The sequence below is a fragment of the Suricata suricatta genome, chromosome 2 (assembly GCF_006229205.1).
Source record: "Suricata suricatta isolate VVHF042 chromosome 2, meerkat_22Aug2017_6uvM2_HiC, whole genome shotgun sequence".
In the NCBI taxonomy this organism is placed as follows: domain Eukaryota; kingdom Metazoa; phylum Chordata; class Mammalia; order Carnivora; family Herpestidae; genus Suricata; species Suricata suricatta.
Window position 1 is genome coordinate 185,685,711 of NC_043701.1, and position 24,997 is coordinate 185,710,707.

The 24,997-nt window shown below is 59.9% G+C and overlaps 1 protein-coding gene across 1 annotated transcript; it reads left to right on the forward strand.

Moving 5' to 3' along the window:
- The first annotated feature begins 3,553 nt into the window (after positions 1-3,553).
- On the forward strand, positions 3,554-20,499 carry LRRC27 (leucine rich repeat containing 27). Its single transcript, XM_029920684.1, is given in 11 exon segments — positions 3,554-3,606; positions 5,041-5,279; positions 7,616-7,746; positions 10,624-10,682; positions 12,712-12,894; positions 13,974-14,140; positions 14,471-14,761; positions 14,763-14,962; positions 15,740-15,904; positions 19,205-19,525; positions 20,172-20,499. Coding segments are annotated over 10 exon segments (1,794 nt in total). The 5' UTR covers positions 3,554-3,606; positions 5,041-5,066; the 3' UTR covers positions 20,236-20,499.
- The last annotated feature ends 4,498 nt before the right edge of the window (positions 20,500-24,997 follow it).

Here is a 24,997-nt window from a genome sequence, read left to right on the forward strand (position 1 = left end):
TCCTGCACTTGTCGGGGGAGGGGGGCTGCGCGAGGTTCCCGGGCACCCAGGGGAACGCACGTCAGCGCCGCAGAGCCCAAGAGGCTGTATGGAGGCAGGTGTGGGACCGAGAAACACAGACGGGTGAGCAGAGAGCGCACAGGCCACAAGCCCCTTGTTTACCAGGAGCCCGCAAGCCTCAGCTCCGAGCACGTTACTCGGAGAAAGAGAGAACAGATCAGCGATCCGCAGATGAGTTCGCCCCAGCTGAAATGAGAACAATACAGCAGCCTAAAAATTTAAATAATAGAGCAGATGTTGAAATAACCATGCTTAGGATTCTCACGTTGGATACAGACAAAACATCCACAAAAACTTAGAAGAGATTATAGAACAAGAACTGGAGAAAATGAAACGAGAACAAATATAACAAAGAAAATTGGAAATGAGACAGGAAGTCATTTAAGAAAGCCCATCTCAGTACCCGATACAGACTCTGAGTGGACACCAGTGGAGACGGATTTCCGGACGAGGGCGCAGGTAAAAATTAGGAAGAGCAGTTTTGAGACGTGGAGAGCAGACTGGGTCGTTTCAATCCGCCCCTCACAGGAGACCCAGAGTAAGAGAACGCGGCTAGCGTGCAGGCCCTCGGCCGTTTGTGTGACGAAGTGACTGGAGTGTCCAGGATCGAAGACAGGAGATCGCAGAGAGAACACGTCACGTGCCAACAGTGTCACTGAACATCAATCCACACTTAACCGTGACTGCAGTGAAATGTCAGGACACCAAGGACACATGAAGAAAAGGCAGATTTCCTTCCGAGAAATGGCAGTTCATGGACGGCATCCTTCGAGTTAGCAGCGAGAGCTTCCTTCCAAAGAGTGGTGTTGTTAAAATTCTGATACAAAATAACTGCCAACAAGTTCTATACCAGGTAACCCTCGGTCTGCAGTGAGGTCAAAATGAAGACTTTTCATCCACTCACAGGCTCAAAGAATCACCCTTCGTGCCTCGTTTCTCCCCTTTCCCACGGGCACGTCTGTCGCCGCCACGCTGTGCCTGCACTGCCACTGTGGGTCCCCCGGGACTCTGCCCTAAACCATCACCTGCCCTTAGCATTGCGTGCTACTCCAGAAATTAGCAGCCTGTCCTCCCCCACTTCCGGGCCTTCCTACAAGAGCCCCTGTGACCACACAGAAAAGTGTCCAGGGGAGGAGAGGAGACCCTCCGAGGGCAGGGCGCAGGTGCCGCCGTGGCCAGAGACCGCCCACGTCCGGGTGCTGGCCTTGTCCGAGGACTCCCCTGTGCAGATGTCACTCCCCCCGCTCCTTGATGGAGGTGGTCTTCTAACCTTTCTGCTTCACCAACGCCTTCTTCAGCTCTAAGCTATTACTGTATTTTCCAGATCCAGAATTCTCAGATGACTCCTTGCTATGATTTCCAATATCATTACTTACTTCTTTGAACATATTAAGCCTAATTAGAACTGTAGGCTTGCAAACTTCATTATCTGGACCACCCACAGGCCAGTTTTTGTTTTCTCTTGGTTTTTTTTGGACCTGATCATGTGTTCATGTTGCCTGGTGTATGACATACATTATACACTTTTGTGTGTGTGTGTGTTTATTTATTCACTTGGGGGAGAGAGGCAGAGAGAGAGGGAGACAAGAGAATCGCAAGCAGACTCCTCACGGTCAGTGCAAAGCCCGATGCAGGGCTCAAACCCACAAATCATGAGATTGTGACCTGAACCAAAGTCAGACACAGCTTACTGAGCCACCCAGGCGCCCTGTGTCACACATTTTAAAACCACGAAGATAACTGAGACCTAAAGAGGTATTTTCTCCCTTCTCTAGAAAGGACTGACCTCTGCTCCTGGCCGGGATCCAAAAACACAGCACCCCGGTCACCGGATGCAGTCAGGGTCTGTCTCGGTCTGAAGCTGAGCTTCAGGCCCCACAAGGTCTGGTGTTTTCCCAGGTCACTCTTTTCCTAGACTGTGGCATTACGTACGTATCCCTAACCCAAAACCTGGGCGGGGGGGTTCTAGACCCTCTGTCTCTGCAGTGGTGACAGGATAACAACTTAATCCCTTTGGTCATTGGTCTGTTGGGACAATTGCTCAGAAGCTGAGGTTTTGTTTTGTTTTTTTTAATAATTTTTAAAGTGTTGTATGTATTTTTCGAGAGTGCGCGTGGGGGAGGGGCAGAGAGAGTGGGGACAGAGAACGTGAAGCAAGCTCTGGGCGGAAAGCAGTGAGCCCAGGGTGGGGCTGGAACTCACCATCATGACCTGAGCCCACGCAGGACTGAGCCACCCAGGCGCCCTGGCAGCTGACCGCTCTGACACCTCTTCAAATAGAAAGACCCTCTCTGAGGCACATGGCGCCTTTCTGGAGTTCTTCGCTCCCTTGTGGCGGAAGGCTTGGTCACAATGGCCTGGCCCGCATTTCCATAGCAGGAACCCAGAGGGATCTTTCACAGCAAGGTGGATCTGATCTGAGCATCCATGGAAAGCTTTTCAGGGGCCTTTGCAGCTGATACTTTGGGCAGCGTGCCCAGTGCCCGGTACTCCTAACAGGGCCCCGGTTTAGTTTCAGGGACTGTGGTGGCTCTGTGATGTGTCAGCTAGGCTCCCCAGCCCCCGGCCCTCCTCTCCCGCGGGGTTCCCTAACTGGGTCACAAGAAGCATCTCGCTGAGGTCTGGCGGGCGGAGGCTGAAGCCGCAGCTCGGTGTTTGCACGCGCGGGAGGTCCGGCCGGCCCGGTATGTCGGCGCTCACGGGCAGGAGGCAGGGGTGCGGCTCCTCCAGCCCCAGGGGGCGTGTGTGCTCGGTCCTACGAGGGGCGGCGGCCACTTCCGCAGGACCGGTCTGTCCCCGCAGCTTCCCGCCGGAGCCCTCGGCCCCTCCGCCGGCAGCGTCCCCTCCGGCCGCCTGCTCCGCGCCCAGCCCGCTCCACGGCGCGGAAGGCGCGGCCCTCGATCCCCGCAACGGCGTCCCGAAGACCTCGTCCCCAGGGTCCCGCGTCCGCCTGGCGTCCACCTGCCGCCGCCCCGGCGCCCGGCCGCAGAGCGAGTCCTGCTTGGCCCGGGACCGCGCGGGGCTCTCGTTTCCCCTCTGGCGCCTGGACGCAGCTCCGGCTGAAGAGAGCCGAGGCTGCCTGGCGGGCTGGGGGGCTGGGGAGTGGGGGGTCACGGCCTGGGGACAAAGGCGCGGCCCCCTTGCTCTCCCGGGTGGTCGTGTCCGCGTGACGGCGGCGACCCCAGGCGCTCCTGGCCGGTGGTCAGGGTGGGGCGCGCCCCGCCCAGGCTCAGCGCTCGCGCGGCCGCAAGGGTCCCCCTCGTGCCTATGACTCTGCGGACCAAGGCAACGTGTCCCCTGCGCGCGTCACCGCCCGCCGAGCAGAGGAGACTGCGGGCCGCAGCCCACGCGCGCCGGCAGGGACTCCACGGCTTGCGCAGGCGCACCACCCTCCCCGAGGCTGCGCGCGCTCCGCGCGGCTTGGCCCCTCCGGGACCCCGTACGGTCGTCTCCATGGCGACCGCGTGGGCCTGGCAGCCTCCATTGTTGGGCTGCACTTCTCTTGGTTCCCCGCGTGCCAGCGTGCTGGAGAGGTGGACTCTGCAGGTGAAGCAGGGGTGCGGGGGTGGGAGAGCGCTGCAGGTGGGGGCGCAGGGGAGGTGTCGCAGGTGAGGTGGGGGCAAGGGAGGTGCTGCTCGTGAAGCTGGGATGGGAAGGCGCTGCAGGTGAGATGGGGGGTGCGGGGGCGCCGCAGGTGAGGAGGGAGGGCTCTGCAGCTGGGGGGGCAGGGGAGGTGTCGCAGGTGAGGCAGGGGTGGGTGGGTGCTGCAGGTGAGGTGGGGGGGCATTGCAGGGGAAGTGGGGGCGCAAGGAGGGGTCGCAGGGGAGGCCTGGATGGGAGGGCGGGGCAGGTGAGATGGGGGGCCGGGGGCGCTGGGGGGGGCCCCAACTGTGGGCAGGCAGCAGACAAAGGCGGTGCCCCCTCTGGCAGCTCTGGGAAAGGCTGTACACCCCAGGCCTGACACTTGAGGTCTAACAGGTTGTTCCCACCAGGCCTGGTGCAGATGGGGAAACTAAGTCAGGCATGGTGGGGACGCAGTACAGCCTTTGCCCCTCCACGAGTCCGCTCTGCCCATTTTTAGGTCCTGTTGTTTCACTTTCATTTTGAGATTTTTTTTTCCCCTCTGGGGAGGATTGTAGGAGGTTGAAGCAGCCCTCGAGGTGGGTGATTCACAGGCAAGGTCCTTGGGTCACACCTGTGGGTTGTCCTCACACATTCGTTGCTCAGTCTTTGGGCAGCTCCTTAACTAACCCAAGCCTCGTATTCCTCATCCCGAACCCGGGAAGGAAGTGTGTGCGTGCACAAGCACGCCAGCCAAGTGCAGTGTTAATGAGGGATCCCGTATGAACTCATTAGCATTGCAATGTGGGTTATTACTGCGGGAAGTGTGTTTCCCCAGAAGCATTTTGGTGAGCAACAGCTCTTGAACTGCTGTGGAAATACTGCCGAACAACTAAAATTGAAGATGCTTTTTTGACAGATTTTTTCCCAGCACCTAATTCTGTGCTCCCCTGACCCAGCGCTGCTCCCTGGGCCAGACAGGCAGGGTTCCTGGGCACGGGGGGCTTGGTCCCCAGTGCCGGGAGAGAGCTCAGACCCTCAGCAGGAGCAGGCGGTGCAGACCGAGGAGCGCTCCGCAGTCAGGTTTTATGGAAGGAATGTATTGGTTTACACACTGAAACCTGATATTTTCTTCCCTAAAATAGCCCTTCTTATTTTGCATCCGTGTGTTTCCCAGGAGTTAAAAGTTGAGTCTTGGTACCCCGTGGTGCGAAGTGAGGCTCATAACGATTAATCAGAACCTTCTTGACTTCCTGCTTTCATCCTTCCAAGCTTGAGTGTCAAATTTATACCATTTAATAAAAATGGTGGTTTCGTAGGCAAGGGAAACTGCTGCCGACCTGCCACACAGCCACCCCGCGCCCCCGGGTGGGTGTGTCAGGGCGCCTAGCTGGGGCCGTGTCTCCCTCCTGTCTCCAGTGACTGCAGGGCGCGCAGGATGAAGGATGAGCGGTGGTCCCCGCACGGCGCCTCCTCGCGGCTGGCCGATGGACAAGCCCCCGCCTGGGGCGGCTGATTCAGGGGACACGCCTGCCGCCCCCCTCAGAGAGGCCCCCCAGGGGGCCGACGGGGTCCTCCTTTCCTCCTCAACCATCTTAGACTTGAGTCAGAGTGGTCTTCACCATTTAGAAGAGATCTCTAATGTCCCCAACCTTAAAGTAAGTGGGGCATTTCTCCTTTGTGCGTCTGCGCGGTAGACATGAACGGCTTCTACTTGAGCCTCACTTCAGCAGAGAGATTCCAGAATGAGACAGAGAGGGCTGACTCGGGGTCTCAGGTGCTGCTCAGCACAAGATGAGAAATTGCGGTGCGGGGACGAGCCGATGCAAGTATCTCGTGGAGTCGGACCATAGTATCCATCCTCTCTCCTCGGCGGCTCCTAAGCACCAAAAAGCCGGAGGTAGAAACCATGGCCCCTAACACCCTGGGCCTCTTGCGTGAAACACCCCGCCTGCAGACCCCACGCAGCATTACGTCAGTTAATCGTTTCTCGCGTGTGCTGTGCCGCCGTCACCGCGGACGTTGTCCTGGGCCCGGTGTCATCTCCAGGCCTTTGCCGGCTGGTGGCCCAGGGACCACTGTCTCGTGCCCCGTGGTTTCTAGCGTAAGGTCCCGTCAGAGCGCAGTGTTGACGTGAGCAGGGCTCCTGCTGTCTGGTGCTCGTGTAAGTTCCTGAAATCTCACTCGTCTTCATCTGGAACACGAGAATGAGAATACTTTGTGGTCAATACAAGAATTAAACCGCAGGGTCCGCAGCGCAGTGCTCCCTGGACACACCGCACCGCCGCGGCGTGGACCGACATTTCTGAGTGCTTTTACAAAGCTGCAAGCATCGATTTTGAGCGGCTGCTCGACTGACTAACCTCCTCTGCTGCATGTGACACACCCTGTTTTGCTGCCAAGGCCCCCGGTCTTGCTCTCTCCTCCCTGAGCACCCACCTCCCGGAGTGAATTCCTGGGTTGTTGGGCTGCCCTGCGTGAGGGCGGAGGCTCCCAGCCGGTGTCAGGACCCCGCCCCCGCGGGAGACTTAACGTTACTTCTGCGCATAAGGGAAGAAGGAGGACATTCCAGACGCTCTTCAGGCTTAATAAAAAAACATCATAACTGCTTAAGCCCTTTGGAAGACAGGGAAGTGAAGATCAATGTTATTGCCATGGTAACCAGTCACTGAGGGAGGTGGCCTTCGAGGGGTCATGGGTACACCCGTGTCTCTGGGGTCGCCGGAGCCCGTCCGCCACTTCCACAGACACGTGCAGTCCCGGGAGGGAGGGTGGGCTCCAGGGCACGGTCACCTGGCTGTCATTCAGCCAGCCCTCTTGTCCTGCCTTTCTGGGGGAGCCGGGGTCTGTGGTTTCAGGGCTGAGCACTGGACGCAGCCTGCCCTGACGGAGCCGCCGGGGCCCACGCTGCAGCCCCGCATCGACGTGCGCACACCGGTGCGAGCGTGACCACCGGCCCGTGGCTCCGTGGCCACCTGCGGTCGGCAGGGCGGCTGCCCACGCCTTGCCTGGCGGGAGAGTTCACTTTCCATGTACTTGTGAGGCCCGCGGGGGCCCGTGCAGGGCCGCGGGGCAGAGCTGGGAGTGGGGACAGTGTGGCCCCAGGGGTGGCTGGTGCTTCCCCGGCACCCCCGTGGCCCGGTCGGCTCACTTAGCACACCCTGGCAGGGGGTCCCCTGAGCCACCTTACAGAGGAGGACGCTGGAGCCCAGAGAGGTTTGGGAACTTGCTTAAAGTCACACAGCTAATAAGGGTTCAGATTCTAGATTTGAGCCCAGGAAGTGTGGCTTCCAGGCCAGAGCCCTTACCGTCGCACTCTGCTGCCTGGGCAGGGAGGGGTGACGTTCCCAGCCAGGGGGGCACGAGGTGGGACGCACCCCCAGCGGGCTCTTCAACCACCCATCGTGCCGGGCTGCGACTGCAGTTAGTGTGCGCGCTGCCGGGCCGCCCTCGGCCCCCCTTCCTGCTCCTGCTGACGCCCCCTGGCGCCCGGAGCTGCTGCCGGGGGGGCGGGGGGCCTGTCTGGGCGGCTGCCCGCCAGAGACCAGGGCGCAGCCAGCAGCACGGGACCGTGTCTCTTAGTTCCTTTTAATTATTTGCTCGGGGTGAGTCCCTAACCGGACCCTGCTCCTGCCACATGCCGCGGGCCGAGGCGGCGGCCCTGGAGCCCAAGAAGCGCTGAGCGTGGGACCCACGAAGGGGAAGGGGGTTTAAAACTCGGGGACTGGGTTTGATCTAAAGAGCGTTTGTAGAAAAAGCCCCGTGTGCCCCGGTGGCGGGGGTGCCGGCGCCCCGGAGGCCCGGGCAGGGGCCCTGGCGCCGGTCCTTCTGACTCTTGTCTGCGTTTAAACTATGTAAGATCAGTTAGTGTGAGGTCTCTCTGTTCAGTGTGTACAATCGCAAAAGCTAGGATCTGTTCTGGAAACGCCTGAGATAAATCATGTCTCGAAATGGGCTTAGTTGACAAAACTCTGTCTTTTCTCTTCCCTGGAAACAATTGCATCTTCAAAGAAATGCCCTCCGCGAGCTCCCTCCAGACTTCTTTCAGCTGCTGCCAAACCTCACTTGGCTGGACTTCCGCTACAACAGGATTAAAGCCCTTCCCTCTGGGATCGGCTCTCACAAGTAAGCTGGAATCTCCAGACTTTGAAGAGCCGTCGCGCTTTCAGACGTCTGAGCGCCTGCTCTTCTGCTGGCGATCCCCCGCTCCTGGTTGCAGTTTGAGTCAGCTAGAAGCATTTAGTGCTCTTTTTAAAGCCGCTAAGGGATGCGATGGTTGAATGTACCAAACGCACGTAACCTTAGTTCTAATTTAGGACGTTTAATGCCACAGAGAACGCGGCAGCCACGGTGCCTTTGCTGGGCCATCCCCGAGGCGTTGGCAGCACCGGGTTCCGTCTCTGACTCTCACCGCGTGGAGCTGCCTGGCAGCGAGCCATACGGCTCTGACCTCGACCGCCGGCTTCTCTGCTCCTGAGGCCCCACGCCCCCCTGTATCTATTAGCTTCTGGTAAATAACAAGAAATTCTTTCCATTTTGGAGAGTTGGAACCCCCACAGTCCTGTGGCTCTGATTCCAGGGATTTCCTAGCACCCCCACTTCTAGATCAAATGCCTCGCCTCCCTCCCTCCTCCTCACGTGGGCCCCCCCACTGCCCCGGGAGCCACGCTCACTGCGGGCTTGGCCTGCTGGCCTGACCCCGTCGCCTTCAGCACCCACGTCTTCCCAGGTCTGTGCTTCTCACCCTTGTAGGCTCTCCTTTAATGCCAGTGCTTTCTTGGGCAGAGGGGAGCACGTGCAAAGGCCCCGGGAGCGGGTGCCTGGCAGACGTGAGGGGTGCAGGGGACCAGAGAGGGACACAGGAGGCAGAAGTGGCAGGAAATGCCTTCAAAGAGGGTCGGCCCAGCTGGCAGGCCAGGGTTGCAATGTTGGATTTCGTTTTAAAGGAGCTTGGGAATTGCAGTGGCTTTGAGGTCACCCTGCGAGGGGGCGAGGATGGTCGCGGGAGGCCCGTCTGGAGGCCACGCAGCTGCCGGCTGACACGGCAGGGCGGCGGGGGACCTGCGGGCCGGCGGGGCTCCGCTGGTACTGGGCGTGGGGGGAAGCGAGGTGTCCCAGGGCGACCCCGGTTCTTCTGCGAGTCATCAGGTCCGCAGCCGGCCGCGGTCGCCCCTCAAGCCAGCAGAGCGGAGGCTGTAAAGGCCCTTCCCTCGCCCGGACTGTGGCTCAGTGTCTGCTGAAGGATTTTGTAAGAAGTGAGTGTTTTGTCACATGTAACAGAAAGAGAACATCGCTGTGACTCATCTGTGCCTTTCCGGGCTCTGCAAGGACGCTGCTGACTCCCAGTGACAAGCTGGGGTCTCCAGCGGGGGGAGGGCAGAGCCAGGAGCCGGCTTCCTGGAGTTCTGGGCTTGTCGGGCCTGTGAGTTGTGCCACCGGACACACAGAACCGGGTCCCTGGCTCCAGCCAGGGCCGTGTGACAGGTGGCCGAGGGCCGCGCCCACCCTGTCCCTTCCAGTGTGACGACCTTGTGTCTTCGGGTCTGCGGAGCTGGTGGCTCCGAGCAGGTGGGGGAGGAAGGCTTTGTTCTTCCCGAAGTGACTCATCTTCGTGTGGAGGGTAATTTGGTGCTTTCTGTCCCTGAACTGTGGCGTGAGCCCAGCTGAGGAGAGGGTTTGCTCCTCAAAGTGTAACAAGTGAGACCTCTTCCCCAAGCCCTGCTCTTCCTTCTAAAACAAGCGCACAGCCCTCCAGATGTGGGATTCTTTGGTTCTGCCAAAGCGGGCTGCTTAATACTGTTTAAGATATAATTTTGCATGTGATTTATAGCCCATTATATCATTAAAATTAGATCAGCTTGCCGAAGAGCTGAAACATATTAATCAGAAATGTTAAGTAATTACGGGCTTATTAAAACCCTGGAACCTTCCAGAAAAGCCTCATTAAAGCACTGCCAGTCTGAGCGTTCGCCCCCCGTGTGGATGTGGAAGCTGCTCCCGGGGGAGGGGGCTCTGTGCATCAGGATGCACGCCTCCTTGGGCAAGCCACGGCGATGTACGCGTCCCCTGGACAGTCTGAGAAGTCGCCCGTGGGTTACTGTCGGTGCTCAGGGGTCAGCGTTTGTAAAGTTATTATTTAACGTGTGCAGGAGCACGTTCTAACCCATGGTTCCATGGGCGGGCACACCCCCGTACGCTTCCGTGGCGAGCGGCTGGCTCCCGGGCTCTGCGCGAGGAGGCTGCTTGGTATTCCCTCTCTCCCTCTCTCTCTCTCAATATAAATAAAACTTTAAAAAAAGGATGACATGTGAAAAACAAAAGAAGCATCGTGTGATAAAAGGGGAAAGATAGACTTGAACTGCTTAGTGGGCTTCTTGTTTGTGAGAGACTTCGGAGGGGAGGTTAGTGGGGGTCACATGCGAGAAGGGGTCCGGGCTCCCGCGCATGCGGAAACGCCCCTGCTGCCCTGCCTCCTTGTCTGAGACCACAGACCGTCCTTCCCCAGCTGGGCAGGTGCCCGCAGCAGGCTCCGGGCGCTGTGACCCGGGGGAACTTGCTGGCAGAGCCCCTCGGGGTGCAAGCCTGCCTCAGGGGACGCGGGGGTGTGGCCAGGACAAGGGGCCGAGGGAGTCCAGGGTCCCTGCAGGGCGGCGGTGCCCAGGGCCCCCGTGGCTGTCACAGCTCAGGGAGTGCAGTCCTGGCACTCGTGGGCAGAGGCCGGGAGGCTGCTGGACACCCTGAGGGATGGCCCCCGCCCCCCCCGACAGAGAATCACCTGGCCCCAAAGGTCAGTTTGCTGACACGCAAGCCGGGCGGATGCTGAGACCCGGGGCCACGTTTGCAAACGCCCTGGGACGTACACGGCCACGCTGTGGACCTGTGGCCCACACTGGAGCCATCTCCTTGGAGAGAAGGGACAGGAGGAAACTTGACAGAGTATTTGAGGGATGGTCATTTGATTTTCTGCTTTTTAAATGATATATTTTTTGTTTTATTTTAAAGGCATTTGAGAACTTTGCTTTTAGAAAGAAATCCTATCAAAACGTTACCTGTGGAGCTGGGTAAGCACTCAAACAATCCAATAAAAGCTGGTTTTAAGATGCTGCCTTTTTAAGTTAGCGGAGCCGGTCGTGGGAACAGCAGGCGAGTCGCGGGGGCTGAGCCGCCGCTGTTTACAATGGCTTCTGCTTGTGTCCCTCCCGGCCAGGCCGCTCTCCCGCTGTCACTGCTGGGATACGATCCTCACGGGAAGTGTGACCCGCACACATGGGCGGAAGGAGGAAGTGCGGGGCTTGGTAGCCCTTGCGGCTCAAGGAAAAGTGGCATTGAGGCTGCTCTCGTGAGGGGACAGGGTCCCCACCGCACCTCTGTCCCTTCCTCCCCGGGGTCCTGGGGTCCGGCCCCGCCCTCCCTCACTTTCCTGGAGGGCTGACGCTGAGGGCTCCCAAACAATGTCTGTTTCAAGGGCCCCGTTTTGTCCTTTAGAACTTTTCCTAAGCCGAATCGTGCTGATAAGCTTTCCTGGTGATTTGCGGCTTGGGCTCAGCACTGGTTTCGGGGTGTGTCCGCAGGGACACGTATGGTGCCTTCATTTTCACTCATTTTCCTCGAGTAAGCAGCGAGGATGAGGAAGCAGAAGACGATGGTCTCTGTGCGGCATCTGCTTCGTCTCCTATGGTTCTGCCCTTTACTTTGTTTCCCTTAGGTTTAATTTGCCGTTCGTTTTCTCACCTGTTGAGTTGGAGGCTTAGATCAGATTTTAAACCTTTCTTTGCTCATCTATGCAGTCACAACTGCGATCTCCCTCAAGTGCTGCCGTGGCTGCTCCCACCAGCCCCCCACACGGCGTCTTGCTTCTCATTCAGCTCCGGGTGTTTTCTGATGTTTGTGACCCACGGGCTTTTTGCATTTTCACTTTCTACAAACAGTGGGAGATTTTCTGATTCTCTTCCTATAGGTGAGTTCTAATTTAATGCCACATATACTGTGTGATTTTGGTTATTTGAAACTTGCTCAGGCTTACGTTCTGACCCAGGACACATCCTGTCTGGGACATGTCACCTGCTCACTCTCTAAGCCTGTGGGCTGTCAAGTTGTTACTTGGAGGGGATCAGTGTCTGTATACAGTTTGCCCAAGTTGCTTAATTCAAATTATCTATATTCTTGGGGGAGAGGAAGGTTGTCTGTTTATTTTGTCAGTGCCTGAAGGCGTGTGTTAAGATCCTGAACTACGATTATGCATTCGTCTGCCTTTCAATTTAGATCTGTCAACATTTGCTTTATGTGTTTTGATACTGTGTTATTGGTTGAATAGAAATTTGGGAGTTTTGTCTACGGCCATACCACCCTGAACGCGTCCGATCTCGTCTGATCTCGGAAGCTAAGCAGGGTCGGGCCTGGTTGGTACTTGGATGGGAGAAATTTGGGAGTTTTAGATTTCCTAGTTATTTTTGTTCCTCTGGTGTGTGCAGTGGTTTTCAGACGTGCTTCCAGGGATGGGGAACCTTCTCGGTGCTTACTGGCCACTCAGGATGTACTGGTGTGGCCCCTCCGACCTCTTCACATGACGTGTTTTCCATTTCCGAACATGTCAGTGTTCACATTGCGTTGTTGGCCGGGAGTATGTAGTTGGTCTCTTTCTCATCCAGACCATCTCTGACTTTTAATGGACGTGTTTAGACTGGTTAATTTAATAGAATTATTGATATGAATGGACTTAGGGCTGTCATTTTATTCTTTGTTTTCTGTTTGTCTCCGTGTTTCTTGTGGATGATCCCGCTATCCTCTCCGGGGTTTTTTCTCTGCAAATAGGCGTTTTAGACAACGTAGCAACTTCATGTTCTGATCTTTGCCTGAGGGCTGTTATTGTTGCTTCTGTTCATTTTATGTTATTTATTGACTTTTGTCACGAGCTGGTCTTCATCTGTTCCGTCTGCCTCCTCTGCGGAGTTTTTTAAACAGCAAATCTCAGACGTCTGTCTATCATTTCAGCCCAGATTCTCAATGGGATTTTCAGTGCGCGGGGAGTACCCCCTGCTCTGTGTCCCCGTCCGTGGAGGAGCGCATGAAGTCTGGCTTGCTCTCCCGCAGGGAACGTGACCACGCTGGGAGGCCTGAACCTGAGACACTGCCCCCTGGAGTTCCCCGCCCGCCCCGTCGTGCAGAAGGGCCTGGGCGCCATCCCGGCCTTCCTGCAGGCCTGGGCCACACCGCGGCCTCCCCGCCGCGGGCCGGCTTCTCCAGGTGCGTGGGCCCATCCCTGCACCGAACCGCGTTAGGACCCGAGTCAGGCCCCGTTCAAACCAGGACCCGGGAGCCCGTCTTCTCCTCAGCGGCCACACGGGAGCACGTGGAGCCTTACGTGGCCTCCGCTGGACTCCCACCGCAGTCAGGGGTCCGTGCCGACCGTCAGAGCCGTGTCTTTCCTTGGCTCTGGGTTCGGGGCCTGCGCTCTCCACGCCCCTTGCAGAGCCTGTCTGGGGTGGGATCTGGCGAAAGCCCACTGGGTAAATCGAGTGAAGCCCCTCAGCAGCAGGCCACCGTCGGTCACCTGCTTCACGAAATGTCGGCCTGCCCGACGACTCCATCCCAGGAACAGCGATGTGCCCTCTCGTGGCCAGGGCGCCGTGGGCGCCACTCCCGGCACGTGCTCACTACACGTTTGATCCCCTGTTTTCAACACGCGGACCATCCAGCCAGGTGCCCCCGGGTGCTCACGAGGTCACCGAACCGCGGAGGAGCCCCGCGGCTCCGCTCAAAGCGGAGGTGAAAGAGAGTCGTAACCGAATGCTCACCCACAGTTGACTTCAATATCTAACGCTTCACTTCGCACATCACAGCCCCTAGATTAAGAAGCTGCATGGACTTGAAGCAGTGGTGACAGTTAAACGTGTGATATAGCGGAAGGGCGTGGGTTACTCAGCCCACCTCGCGAAAGTAAGGAATGGCCAAAGCAATCGGGAAGTGCTGATGTGCTTACATCGTCTTTACCCCAAATCCAACCAAACGGCCCCAGAACGTGGAGTTGTAAACACTGAATGTATTTGCCAAATGTCTTAGATTGTGTCCCCAGTAGCAGCTCCTGAGTCAGGACTCAAGGGCCAGTAATTGATTTGGGAGGTGATCCAGGCGGCGGCGTGGAGGCTGGGGGCGGGGAGAGGAGGTGGGGGGGGAGGCCGGCAGAGGCGGGAAGCCCCCACTGGGCCTCAGTGGTCACAGTCAGGTGCTGCCCAGGTGGCCTGGGTCAGGACCTGGGTTCCCTGAGGCCCGTCTGTGCATGTGCGTGTTGATGTTTGTGCAGCACTTGCAATGCTTAGGTGAACAGAGGGTTCCCCCCGGGGGTGGGCACACAGTCCCCCAGCCCTGCAGGCCGGCCCTCGTGGGCCGGAAGAAACACCCAGGCCCAGACGTGCAGGGGCCAGTAGGAGGGGATGGCGGGGGCCCGGGGCACGAGGCGGGCGCCCCCAGCTCCGAGCCGTCTGCCTTGTCTGCTGCCCACCTGCGGCTGCGAGTCACGAAGGTGCACGTTTCCCAGGACCGGCTTCAGCTCTTACTTACGCATCAGAGTCCAGCGCCGTGTCTCAGGTGCCGAGATGCAAAGTCCCTGCATCTCAAGTCAGAGCCTGAAGCCAAAAAGTAGTCTCTGTCAGCACGACCTGTGACCTCACTCTGCATTGGGGGGGGCGGGGGCTGCTCGTCCAGGGCAGATCTGTCCATGAGGGGACAGGGGAGCCTAATCCTGAAGGCGAGAATATTCCTGGCAAACTGGGGGTGACAACGGTATTGCCAAACATAAACAGGAGGCATGCAACCAAGAATTAATTAGAAATATAGATATTAAAGGCTCTAGGGTGGGGGAAACAGGAAAGTGCGCCTCATCTGCCCAAATAGACGTGCAGAGGGAGGGCGGCGGAGTGGAGGGAGGAGCCGGTCGGTAGTGGGGCCCTCGGCTCTGGGGGGGCGTGTTGAGGTCCTGCCGGCCAGCAGCACTGTGGCTGCCAGTGACCTCACCGCCCCCCGCGGTGCACCCAGCGGAGCCCCCCCCCCCCACGATGCCATGGACCCTCAGGAGGGAAAGGGGAGGTTAAAAGAAAAGGCGGACTTTTTCCCTCCTGTTGAAAAGCTAGGCCTGAGCGAGCTCTGCGCGTGCACCTACCCCCCCAGAGGACTGGCCGGGCCAGGAGGAGGTGAGGCGCTTCTGGAGGCTGCGGCAGGAGACCGCGGGGAAGGAGCGGCCGGAGGCGCTGCCGCACCGGCTCCTGCAGGGGGAGCTGCCTGCGGGCCTCCAGGCGGCTCTGAGCGCGGAGGACAGAGGACCTCGCAGCCCCAGACATGGCCGCAGGTAAAGGGTGAAAGCCGGTGGATTCTCCTGGTCTTCCCAACACTGTCCTGCCAGTTTTGATACTCTTTTAAAACATCAGGCAGAGGTCCGGGTCCGGCCGGCGTTGGCTCTGTGGCCGGTTTGGGATTACAGGCACCAGAGCCCGGGCCACAGATCACACAGAGTGCGCGTGGGTGTGCACGCATGTGCGCGGCCAGAGACAAAGAGAATGCTTGTGAACAGAGATGGTGTGCCACACGAGGGGCTGGCGCCGTTCCGGGGGTGCACAGAATCCTCGCAGTCACTGTGGTCGGTGGCGCAGCCCCGCGGACAGCAGGGACGCATGTCCACTGCGGCGTGCGGCCCCCGCTCCGGGGAGGGGCTCCGAGGAGAAGGACGTCTGAAAAACCGGGGTCTGGCAGGTGGAGGCTTCCTTTGGGGAATGTGTCCAGGGGCTCGTCATGCTGTCCTTTCTCCTGTTCTGAGGATTGAAAACTGAAGCGTTGTTGCCCCGAGTCAGCCCCGGGACCTGGGGGGCGGGGTCTGGAGGCGCGCAACGGGGGGTCTGGCTGCAGCCAGCTCAGCACTGGGCCAGAGGCCTGTCCCCCCGCTCGCCGTCTGCTTATGGACAAGGAGGACGCACCTCTCTGACTCCCAGCCCCTGGAGCCCCCGGAGGCAGGCGCGCCGGCTCGCTGGGCCTGGGAGAGGCCGGGTCTCCGCGTCCTGGGCGTCCACCGGCGGACCCCTCCCCCCACCCGCCCCGCCCTGCTTGTACGTGATGCGCGTCTGTGTCCTAGCGTGTGCGGTCTGCCGGGGAGCGTACGTCGTGGGGTCTGTGACCCTCGAAGGAAGCCGTCCTCCCTCAGGAGCGTCCTGCCGGCCCTGCCGTTGCCGCGAGCAGGGCTTCCCGCCAAGCGAGCCGAGGGGAGCAGGGCCTTGGCCCTGACGGCACAGCACAGCAGGTGAGAGCCCTGGGCCTGGCCTGCCTCTCTTCTGGGGAAGGCTCTGGTCTTGCCTCCTTGGAGGCTCACAAGTGCCCTGCGTCCGGCTCGTGCTCTCGGACGGCTGTGGGCAAGGGCCTGGGCGGCCAGGGCCTCGGGTGGTCAGTGCTCCACATCCCCCCCACCCCCCGCCTGCCTTCTTTCTCATCTGTTTCCTGGATTCCTTATTCGTTCTTAACCCCCCCCTCCCCTGCTCCCCATCACCTGGCTCAGGGGGCTTTTGTAAGGAAAGTTCTACACTAAAGACTTGCTCACCAGAGCCTGGCGGGCTCAGTCAGTTGAGCGCCGATTCTTGGTTTTGGCTCAGGTCCATGTCCTGGGTGGTGGGACCGAGCCCCCGTTGGGCTCTGCGCTGAGCCTGGAACCTGCTAAGAGCCTCCCTCTCCCTCCGCCCTTACCCCGCTCACGTAGGCGCTCTCTCTCAGTCTCTCTCTAAAGAAGAAAGATTAAAAAAACAAAACCATGTGCTCACCAACACAGCTCACTCTTGCCCCTGCCTGGCTGGCGGGGCTGCCAGCCAGATGGGGGCCTGTCCTCGCCGGCTCCTCTGCCCGGAGCCCGGCCGACAGCCCGTCTCCGCCACGCTCTGGACCCCAGGAGGCCGTCCAGCAGGGGCTGCGTCCACAGCACCCCAGCGCCCCTCACCTCCTGGCTGGGTTTGGCCGGGGGGGGGTGCCCAGAGGGAGGCCAGAGAGGAGGGGAGACGGACAACAGGGTCCGTCCCCGTGCACACCCGTGAGTGCCGTCTGGGTCCTGGCAGCGGCTCTGTCCCTCCTGCCTGGGGCTCAGGGTCACGGGGCTCCTGCTCTGTCCCTGGGGCTACCTACCTCTTCCCATCTGAGTAAACCCTCCTCAACCCTGGAATCCGCCCCTGTGAGTGTGGTTTCTCTCCGGCACAGGCTGCTCACGAGCAGTGTGGTGGTGGCGTGCCCGCGTTCCCCCCACACTGGACGTGCTGGCGGGGCCTGGCCCCTTCTGTGGAAGCAGGGAGGTGTGGGACCCTCGAAACGGGTCAGGGCTCACCGTGTTCCCACCCCTACACAGCCGTCCTGATGGCTGGCGTGGGCTGATGGCCGGAGTCCTGGCCACCAGGGCGGGTCACGCTGGTTGTCGGCCACAGGCTCTGGGCAGCCCCCGCTGGAACTCACGCCGCCCCCCAGGTGCCCCCGGAGCCCCGGCCGTCGGGACAGGCAGCCGTCTGCTGCGGCGCCAGGTCCTGGTGTGGCCCAGCTTCGCAGGGCGGCTCTGCAGGCCCCTCCTGAGCAAACGTCTGGGGGAGACCCTGACCTCAGGGTGCCCGCCCTCACCTTGTGGTGCTGCAGGCACGTCCCCCTCCCCACCTCCCTTTGGGCCCCTTTTCTGATGGTGTTTCGTGACACCTGCCCAACCCTCCCTTCTGGACTTCACGCCCACCCCGCACTCTGTCCTGTTAGTGTGAGTTCTGGGGTCCGGACAGTGTGCAGGGGGGCGGCACTTGGGGTGGCTGTGGCCGGCGGGGCATGTGCTGCCTTCCTCAAGGTCGGGCTCCAGCGGTGCCCAGGCTGCTGCCGCCTCCGCGGGGGGAAGCTCTTGAACACCAAGGGCGAGTGAGTGCTCTCTTCCTGGCGTCCCTGCCGTGGGCCTGAGCCGGTGCTCTGCGGCCTCCGTGGTGGCAGTGTGCAGAGTCCCGTCCTGTGGCTTAGCCTTGGCACAGCCCTGCGGACGCCTGCCATGCCCCCTGGTTATCTGTGCTCGTGCAGGCCCTCAGAGGGCCCCCTCTTTGTCTCTCCAGGAGTGGGTAAGAGGCAATGGGCACTCAGGTGGAGCCCCTGTGCCCAGGGGCATGGTTGGGGGGCCAGGTCGTGGAAGGCCACAGCTCCACTCCCAGCGATGATTGGTGGAGAACACAGAGCCTGGCTCAGCCGGCAGGGGGCTCAGGAACCTTCTGGGAGGGGAGGGAAACAGGAAGCAGCCTTGCAGGGGAGGAGGCCTTGAGGAGAAGAGAGCTTCCAGACTCTGGAGCGTGAGCTGGGGGAGGCCCGGGGCCAGGCAAGGGTTTGCTGGGACCCCCACCCCGTCTGCGAGGCTGCAACCACAGCCGAGCACGGGCTGGTTCTTGGGTTCAGGTCAGAAATTCCAGAAACACTGGGTACCACAGCCCACCTCCTCGAGGTGGGCAGTGAGTCCAGGGGATACCGCTGGAAGGTCACCGTGCAGGGCCAAGCTGTGCCAGCCGCGTGGAGGCACCCTGGTGGAGGGCACTGGGATGGACAGAAGAGGCTCCCCCTTAACAGTGGAACTCGGGGCGCCTGGGGGCTCAGTCGGTCTTGGTTTCAGCTCAGGTCATGCCCCCAGGGTCATGGGGTCCAGCCCCCGGTGAGCTGGATTCTCTCTCTCCGGCAACCCCTCAAAAAAAAGAAGAAAAGGAAGGAAGAAGGAGGGAAGAGGGGGAGGGGGGAAGGGGGAGAGAGAGAGAAAGGAAGGAAGGAACTCAAGTGTCTGACCTGAGGCCTCAGATCTAATGGGGACTGTGAAGGCCTTTGAGGCCCCAGCTCAGCCAGAGCCTGTGTCTTCCCTGGGGACAGGGTCCCGATGCCTCAGCCACGGGGGCTGAGGGGTCCTGGCTTATCCCCTTGCGCATGGAGCTGGCGCACCGGGGCCTCCCATCTGGGCGGAGGGACAGGAGAGGGTTTTAGAGGAAGCCGTGGGGGGGCCAGAGCAGCTGACGGGCCGGCCGCGTGTCCTCCCCAGAGACAGGGAGCGCCCCGGGAGTGGTGGGAGCGCACCCGGCCCCGGAGGGCGGCAGAGGAGGCCCAGAGGGACAGTCTGGTGCCAGGGCACCAGCGGGAGGGGGAGGGGCCGCACAGAAGGAGGCAGCCGCCTCTGGCCGGCCTGTTTCCTCTTGTCTGAGGAGCCCGAGGGTCCACCCAGGCTGGGCGCCAGGCTGCTCTCCGTCCGCAGGAGGCTCCAGGCTGCGGCTCCAGTCTGCGGTGGGCGGCCCCGGTGCTGTCCCAGTGGGAACGTCTGCCCAATCCTGCCACCGCCTCAGGTTTCCTGCGATGCATCTGTCCTTTTAAAGCCAGAGCTGTCCCCAGAGCACGGTGCTGGCCCCCGGGGTCCCCGGAGTTCCAGGCAGAGCCAGGGCTGTGACCACCGCCCTTCACACGGGGTCCTCGCTCATGCCTGTTACCCGTGCTTCTCGCTGAGGAGAGCTCGTTGGGGAGGCCGGAGACTGGGTGGTTCTCAGACGCTCTGGACCCTGAAAGGCCCGTGTCCCTGCAGACTTGTAGCTCCTCTACTGTCAGAGCGACGTCCAAGCCACGGCGGCTTTGGAGGAAGTGGTGCTCCCTGCCTCTCGCCGTGTGGCCTCACCGGCGGGCTGCCCCCGCTCCCCGCCCGCCTGTGTCTCGGGGCGCGGCGTGCCCTCCGCGTCCTGTCCCATCCATCACCACCCGCGTCTCTGCGCACCATCCTTCAGGAGCGAGAAGACTTCACACTTAGGCCGTTGGCTCTGCACACGGCCCCCCAGCAGAGCTCCTGTCCCGTGCACGCCCAGGTCCAGGGTGCAGGGACCCCCTCCCAGCCTCTCCCCACGGTACCCAGGTGAGAGCGCTGAGCCCGGCCGGGTCGGAGCGTGCTGAAGCCCCGCCGTGACGCTGGCGGCTGGCGGCTGGCGCTGCTGTGCCAGGCCCCCTCCTTCCAGATGGCGGTGCAGTGCGCACGCCACATGAAATGTAACGTCTTAACTATTTTTAGGTGTCCAGTTCAGGGGCATCGGGCAGGCTCACCCCACGGGCAGCCACCCCCTCCCTCCATCCCCAGGACTCTCCCATCCCCCCAAATAGAAGGTCCATCCCCCGTCAGACACCAGGTCCGCATCCCCTCCCCTGCCTCTGGCACCTGCCGTTGGCTCTCAGTGTCTGTGACCTTGGCGGCTCCAGGGACCTCGAAGGGGTGGGGTCACACCGGGCCTGTCTTTTGGTGTCTGGCTTCTGTCACTGGGCATCGTGCCCTCGGGGCTCGTCCGTGGGGGAGGGGAGGTTCCATTGCATTGTGTGGACGGACCACTGTGCTTCTCAGCTTGTCCACGGGGACACTCGGGTCCCCCCCAACTCTGGGCTCCTGTGAATCTGCGGCCGTGAACACAGGGGTGCAGGTGTCTGTTTGAGACCCTGCTTCCGCTCACAGGGGGGCCTGCTCGGAAGTGGGATCCTGGAGCTAACTTCTGTTTGGACACGGTTTATTTTAGTGGGAACTATGACGTCCACGCTACTCTGCAAGAGGAAAGTTGTCCTGTCCTGTGTGGCTTGTGAGCGACATGAAGATACTGTACATAATCCCTGTCATATTTTATGGCCTGGAAACCTAGGCATATTGGTATAACCTGGAGCGACAGAAAGCCTCATGAACCAAATTGGAAATACAGGACTTGTGGGACGACAAATACAAACATCTGACTTCAGGGGCCCGGATGGCTGAGGCAGCTGAGGTGGTGATCTCGCGGTTCGCGAGTTCGAGCCCCGTGTCAGACTCTCTGCCAACAGTGAGGAGCCTGCTTGAGATTCTCTCTCTCTCTCTCTCTCTCTCTCTCTCTCTCTCTCTCTCTCTCTCTCTCTTGTGCACACTCTCACAAAACTAAATAAACAATTTTTTAAAAAAGAAAAATTTAACTTCATGAAACTGAAATGTCTAGATGGCCTAAAATACCGTAATCAAAGTCAAAGGATACAGGTTCACACGTATTTGGGACAAAGGCTGCTGTCCATGATCTGAAGGACTACCAGCAGGCTCTTTTAAATTTTTTTTTAATTTTTTTAATGTTTTATTTATTTTTGATACAGAGAGAGAGAGAGCATGAGAGGGGGAGGGGCAGAGAGAGAAGGAGACACAGAACCGGAAGCAGGCTCCAGGCTCTGAGCTAGCTGTCAGCACAGAGCCTGACGCGGGGCTGGAACCCACGAACACGAGATCTGACCTGAGCTGAAGTCGGAAGCTCAACCGACTGAGCCACCCAGGCGCCCCACCCGGTGGGAAAGTGGGCGCAAGGAGCGCCGAGGGGCGGGGCGGTGCCGATGAGAGGGAGGCTCCAGCTGCGGCACCGGCACCGTCACCGCCAGGGCCACGCCTTCCCAGCCACTGTGGCCCCCGGTGCTGCAACGTGTTGGAAAATAGAATCTAAGTTAAAAATAGGACCTTCTTCGAGCTCTTGGTAACCCGTGCTTCAATGCACGCAGCCCGACTGGCGGCATCCGCGCGACTGTGGGCGCCGCCCCAGAGGGACGTGGACCGAACATGAGCACCTCAGTCCTCCCCAGGAAGGGACTGCGTGTGGCCCTGTCCCCAGGCGGGTAGGGAGCTGGGCCTGCAGGGCGCGGGGACGCCTGCGCCTCCGTCCGTCCCTGCTTGTGGGCCTTGCTCTCAGCAGAAGACTGGAGGCTGGGCCGTCTTCCCCCTCGGTGTTGGGCGCTGATAGCAAACTGTGGCCCCCGGGGGCTTCTTCCAAATCACACACTTTTAGTAAAAACAATAAAGTTGTATTACTGACTTCAGAGAACACCTGCTGAATTTACTTTGGTTCCCTTCTTCCTGTTGGAGCATGTTTAGGAGCCCTCGTGTGAAAATGTGCCCTGCCCCTCCCTCCCCTTCCCTCCCCATCCCTTCCCCATCTCTCTCCCACCGGACTGGGGTTAAGCCAGCTCTCACCCTCCCCTGGCTCTGCCCCTTCCTCCCCCTCCCTCCTCCCTTCCTGCTCCTCCCTCCCCCTGCCCTCTTCCACTTCCCCAACCCCTGGGTTAAGCACCTTCCCAGAGTCAGGCATGTGAACCAGATGGACCAGGTCCTGCCCTGCTAATCCACTTAGAGCTGTTGTGGCACATGAGGTGATTGCAGACACAGTCTGGGTGGCAGCATCGGTCTAGCCAGAGGAGCCCTTGTTTGGAGCCCCACCTCCCCTCTCCAGGAGTCCCCCAGCACTCCCTTCCTTCTCACACCGGCGCTTGCCCTGTCCCTCCCTCTGCCCACCTCGTGGTGCCCTAAAGGGCACACGCTCCTTTCAGGGGCAGGCACACAGGCACACGTGTCCCAAGGCAGGCACACAGTCACACAGGTGCCCTCAGGGACCCAAACAGGCACATGCACAGGCAGGCTCGTGGACATGCACACATACACACAGAAGCATTCAGCTATACACACATGCGCACAAACAGGTGCACACACGGAAATGCACTCAGGCACATACAGGCACTGCAGGCGTGGGCACAGGTGCGCACAGGTACACACACAGATGCACACAGGTATACAGGTGCACACTGGTACACACAGGTGCACACAGGTACACAGGTGAGTACACAGGTGTGCACAGGTACACACACAGGTGCATACAGGTACACACATGTGCACACAGGTGCACACAGGCCCACACACAAATGCTCTCAGGTGTGCACAGGCACACACAGGCACACATAGGTGCATACACACAGGTGCACACAGGTACACACATAAGTGCACATAGGTACACAGGAGCACACAGGTACATACACAGGTGCACACACAAATACTCTCAGGTGTATGCAGGCGCACATAGGCACACACAGGTGCATACAGGTGCACACAGGTACACACATAGGTGCACACACTTGCGCACACAAATGGTCTTGGGTGTACACAGGCACACATAGGCACACAGAGGCATGGGTGCAGGTATGCGCACACAGGTGTAAACCCACCCCCTGACATAGGGAGGTCAATCTGGTCCTCAGGCTTGCCCCCTGCGAGTGGGGGAATGTCCGAGGCCTCTCAGTAGCACAGGGCCACCCCAGCGGAGACAAATTTATAAAGCCCACCTGGCGTGGGAGCGTATGATAGGTGGGCGTCAGGAAGGTGTGGAGGCAGCAGCTGGTCGGGCCACTAGGAGAGCACAGAGCTCCAGGCAGACACTGGGGTGTGGCCCCAGGAGGGAGGAAGGAAGGCAGGCTCTAGAAAGGCAAACTCAGATAGGGACTGGGAAGACTAGGAGGAAGGGGATCACGTGGGAAATGAAGGGTGCGGCTTGGAAGAGGCGGATGAGGGAATCCCAGAGCCCAGGTGGCCAGAAATCCCAACATCACGTCCACAGACCCTTAGAAATACTGAGGATTCCAGCATTTACCATGCTGTTTAGACATATTTTATGCAGTGCCATAAGCTAGAAAGGAAATTTTTCCAAAATGAATTTAAATGGCCTGCAATTCTCAGAGAGCTTCCAGAAACATCTTATCTTTCTTTCGAATCTTCCTCTGCCCTGGATGTACTCTCACTCCATGGTCCTGGAGCTACCGGAGGGCATGTTTGTGCCCTGCCAGGCATCCCATGACGGGGACAGCGTCGCTTCCTGCCTGGGGCAGGGGGCTGGCAGACGGAACACCTGTCTCCACCTGCGTCCTGTGGACTTTGCAGGTTCTCACGTGGAATCACAATGGGCTTTGTCAGGAAAGCCAACACCTAGTACTTCTGGGTTTTCAGCATCTGTCTATTCTGGTTTGTGATGTCATGGACCCGGGAGCCTCAGAGTTTATAATACACGCTTTCCAACCACAAGGCTTTTCCTACTTTCTCACTTTAGCCATTAGCTTGAAACTCAGTGATCCAAAATACAGCTGCATCTGCTGGAGAGGCGTGGGGTCCATCTAGAGCGCGTCTCCTGCCAGCCCCCACCCCAGAATTTCGGGCAGCTTTCCAGGCCCACCAGCATCCCCGCACCCTGCCCCTGCCCTCCCACCAGCCAGCGTCCAGCCGGGGTGGGCGGAGCAGGGGTGGGCGGAGCAGGGGTGGGCGGAGCGTGGCCTCCTCGCGATGCCGGCGGGCGGTCAGCTTTGTGTGAACCGCAGCTTTTCCTTGGACTCCTGAAAACACCTCGCACTTTCCTAGGTGGCATCAAAGATTCCCTTTGCTGTGGATTTGGCAGACTGTGAGAGAATGCCAGTGAATCCACCTGGAAAAATGAGGCAAAGCCAAGAAAAGTCATTGCAAGCAAGTAAAGAATGAGGTTGGTCCTGGGGTCCGAGTCCAGCTCCGCTGCCTCCTGGCAGACGCACTCACAACCCCGGCGCTGGCTGGCACCCGGGGGAGGGCCTGGCCTGGGGCTCCCGGAGTAGGGGGAGCGGGGGCTGGGAGGGGGCAGGGGCAGGACAGCGCGGGCACCTGCTAGGGGCCTGGCATTTGTGCTGAGGAGCAAGCACCCCCCGATGCTGCCCCAGCGTCTGCGCCCCGGGAATGCCCACTGAGCTGCTCACCCTGCCTTAGCTGCTGCACACGCGGAGCAGACCTGAGTGTGTGTGCATGCTTGCACATCTTCCTCTCGGCTCTTTCACTTCACAAGACACTTGATGCTGTGACCGTGCTGCTCTGGACCCTGCACCCCTCCCCAGGGCTCGTGGAGAGAGCCCCGGGCAGCCGCAGACACTGCTGGATGGGCCTCCTGTGCCCCTTCTTCCAGCTGCTGTCTGCTGACCTGCACAAGCCCCACCCTGGGTGCTCGGAAGCCAAGCAGAAGCAAGCTCTGGGCATGGGTGGGGGACTCAGGTGCTCCCAGGAGGACCGACCTGGTGGCCTGGCCTGCACGTCCTGGCTCTGCGCACCGTGGTGTCTCCATGTTCTGGGGACCTGGAGGCCCGGAGGAATGTCGTCCTGGTGTGACACGTGGATGGCATAGGGGTGTTCTTTTCTGGGGAGTCATTCCTTGTTCGTGCCCAGAGCCCTGGGGACAATCCCATGGGTCCGCCAGCAGGACTAACCCCAGCCTCGTGGAGTGGCTCACATGGGAATGGCTGGCAGGGTGTGCCCCCACAGTGCACAAGCGTTGTGCCTGGGGATCCCCACTGTCCTGCAGGCAGGGCTTTCCCGAGAACCGGGGTTCAGAGGTGCTGATGCTGGGGTCTGTGCGGGGCGGCGCTGGGGGCAGCTATCCTGCTTAGACCCCTTACTCTGAAACGTGAACAAATCCCAACAGAGAGGCTGCTGCTGGGGGTGGGGGCTGGGCTCCTCTGGGAGACCCGGGGTGGGCGTGGGGGGGCCTGGGGTCCTCGGGGAGACCCGGGG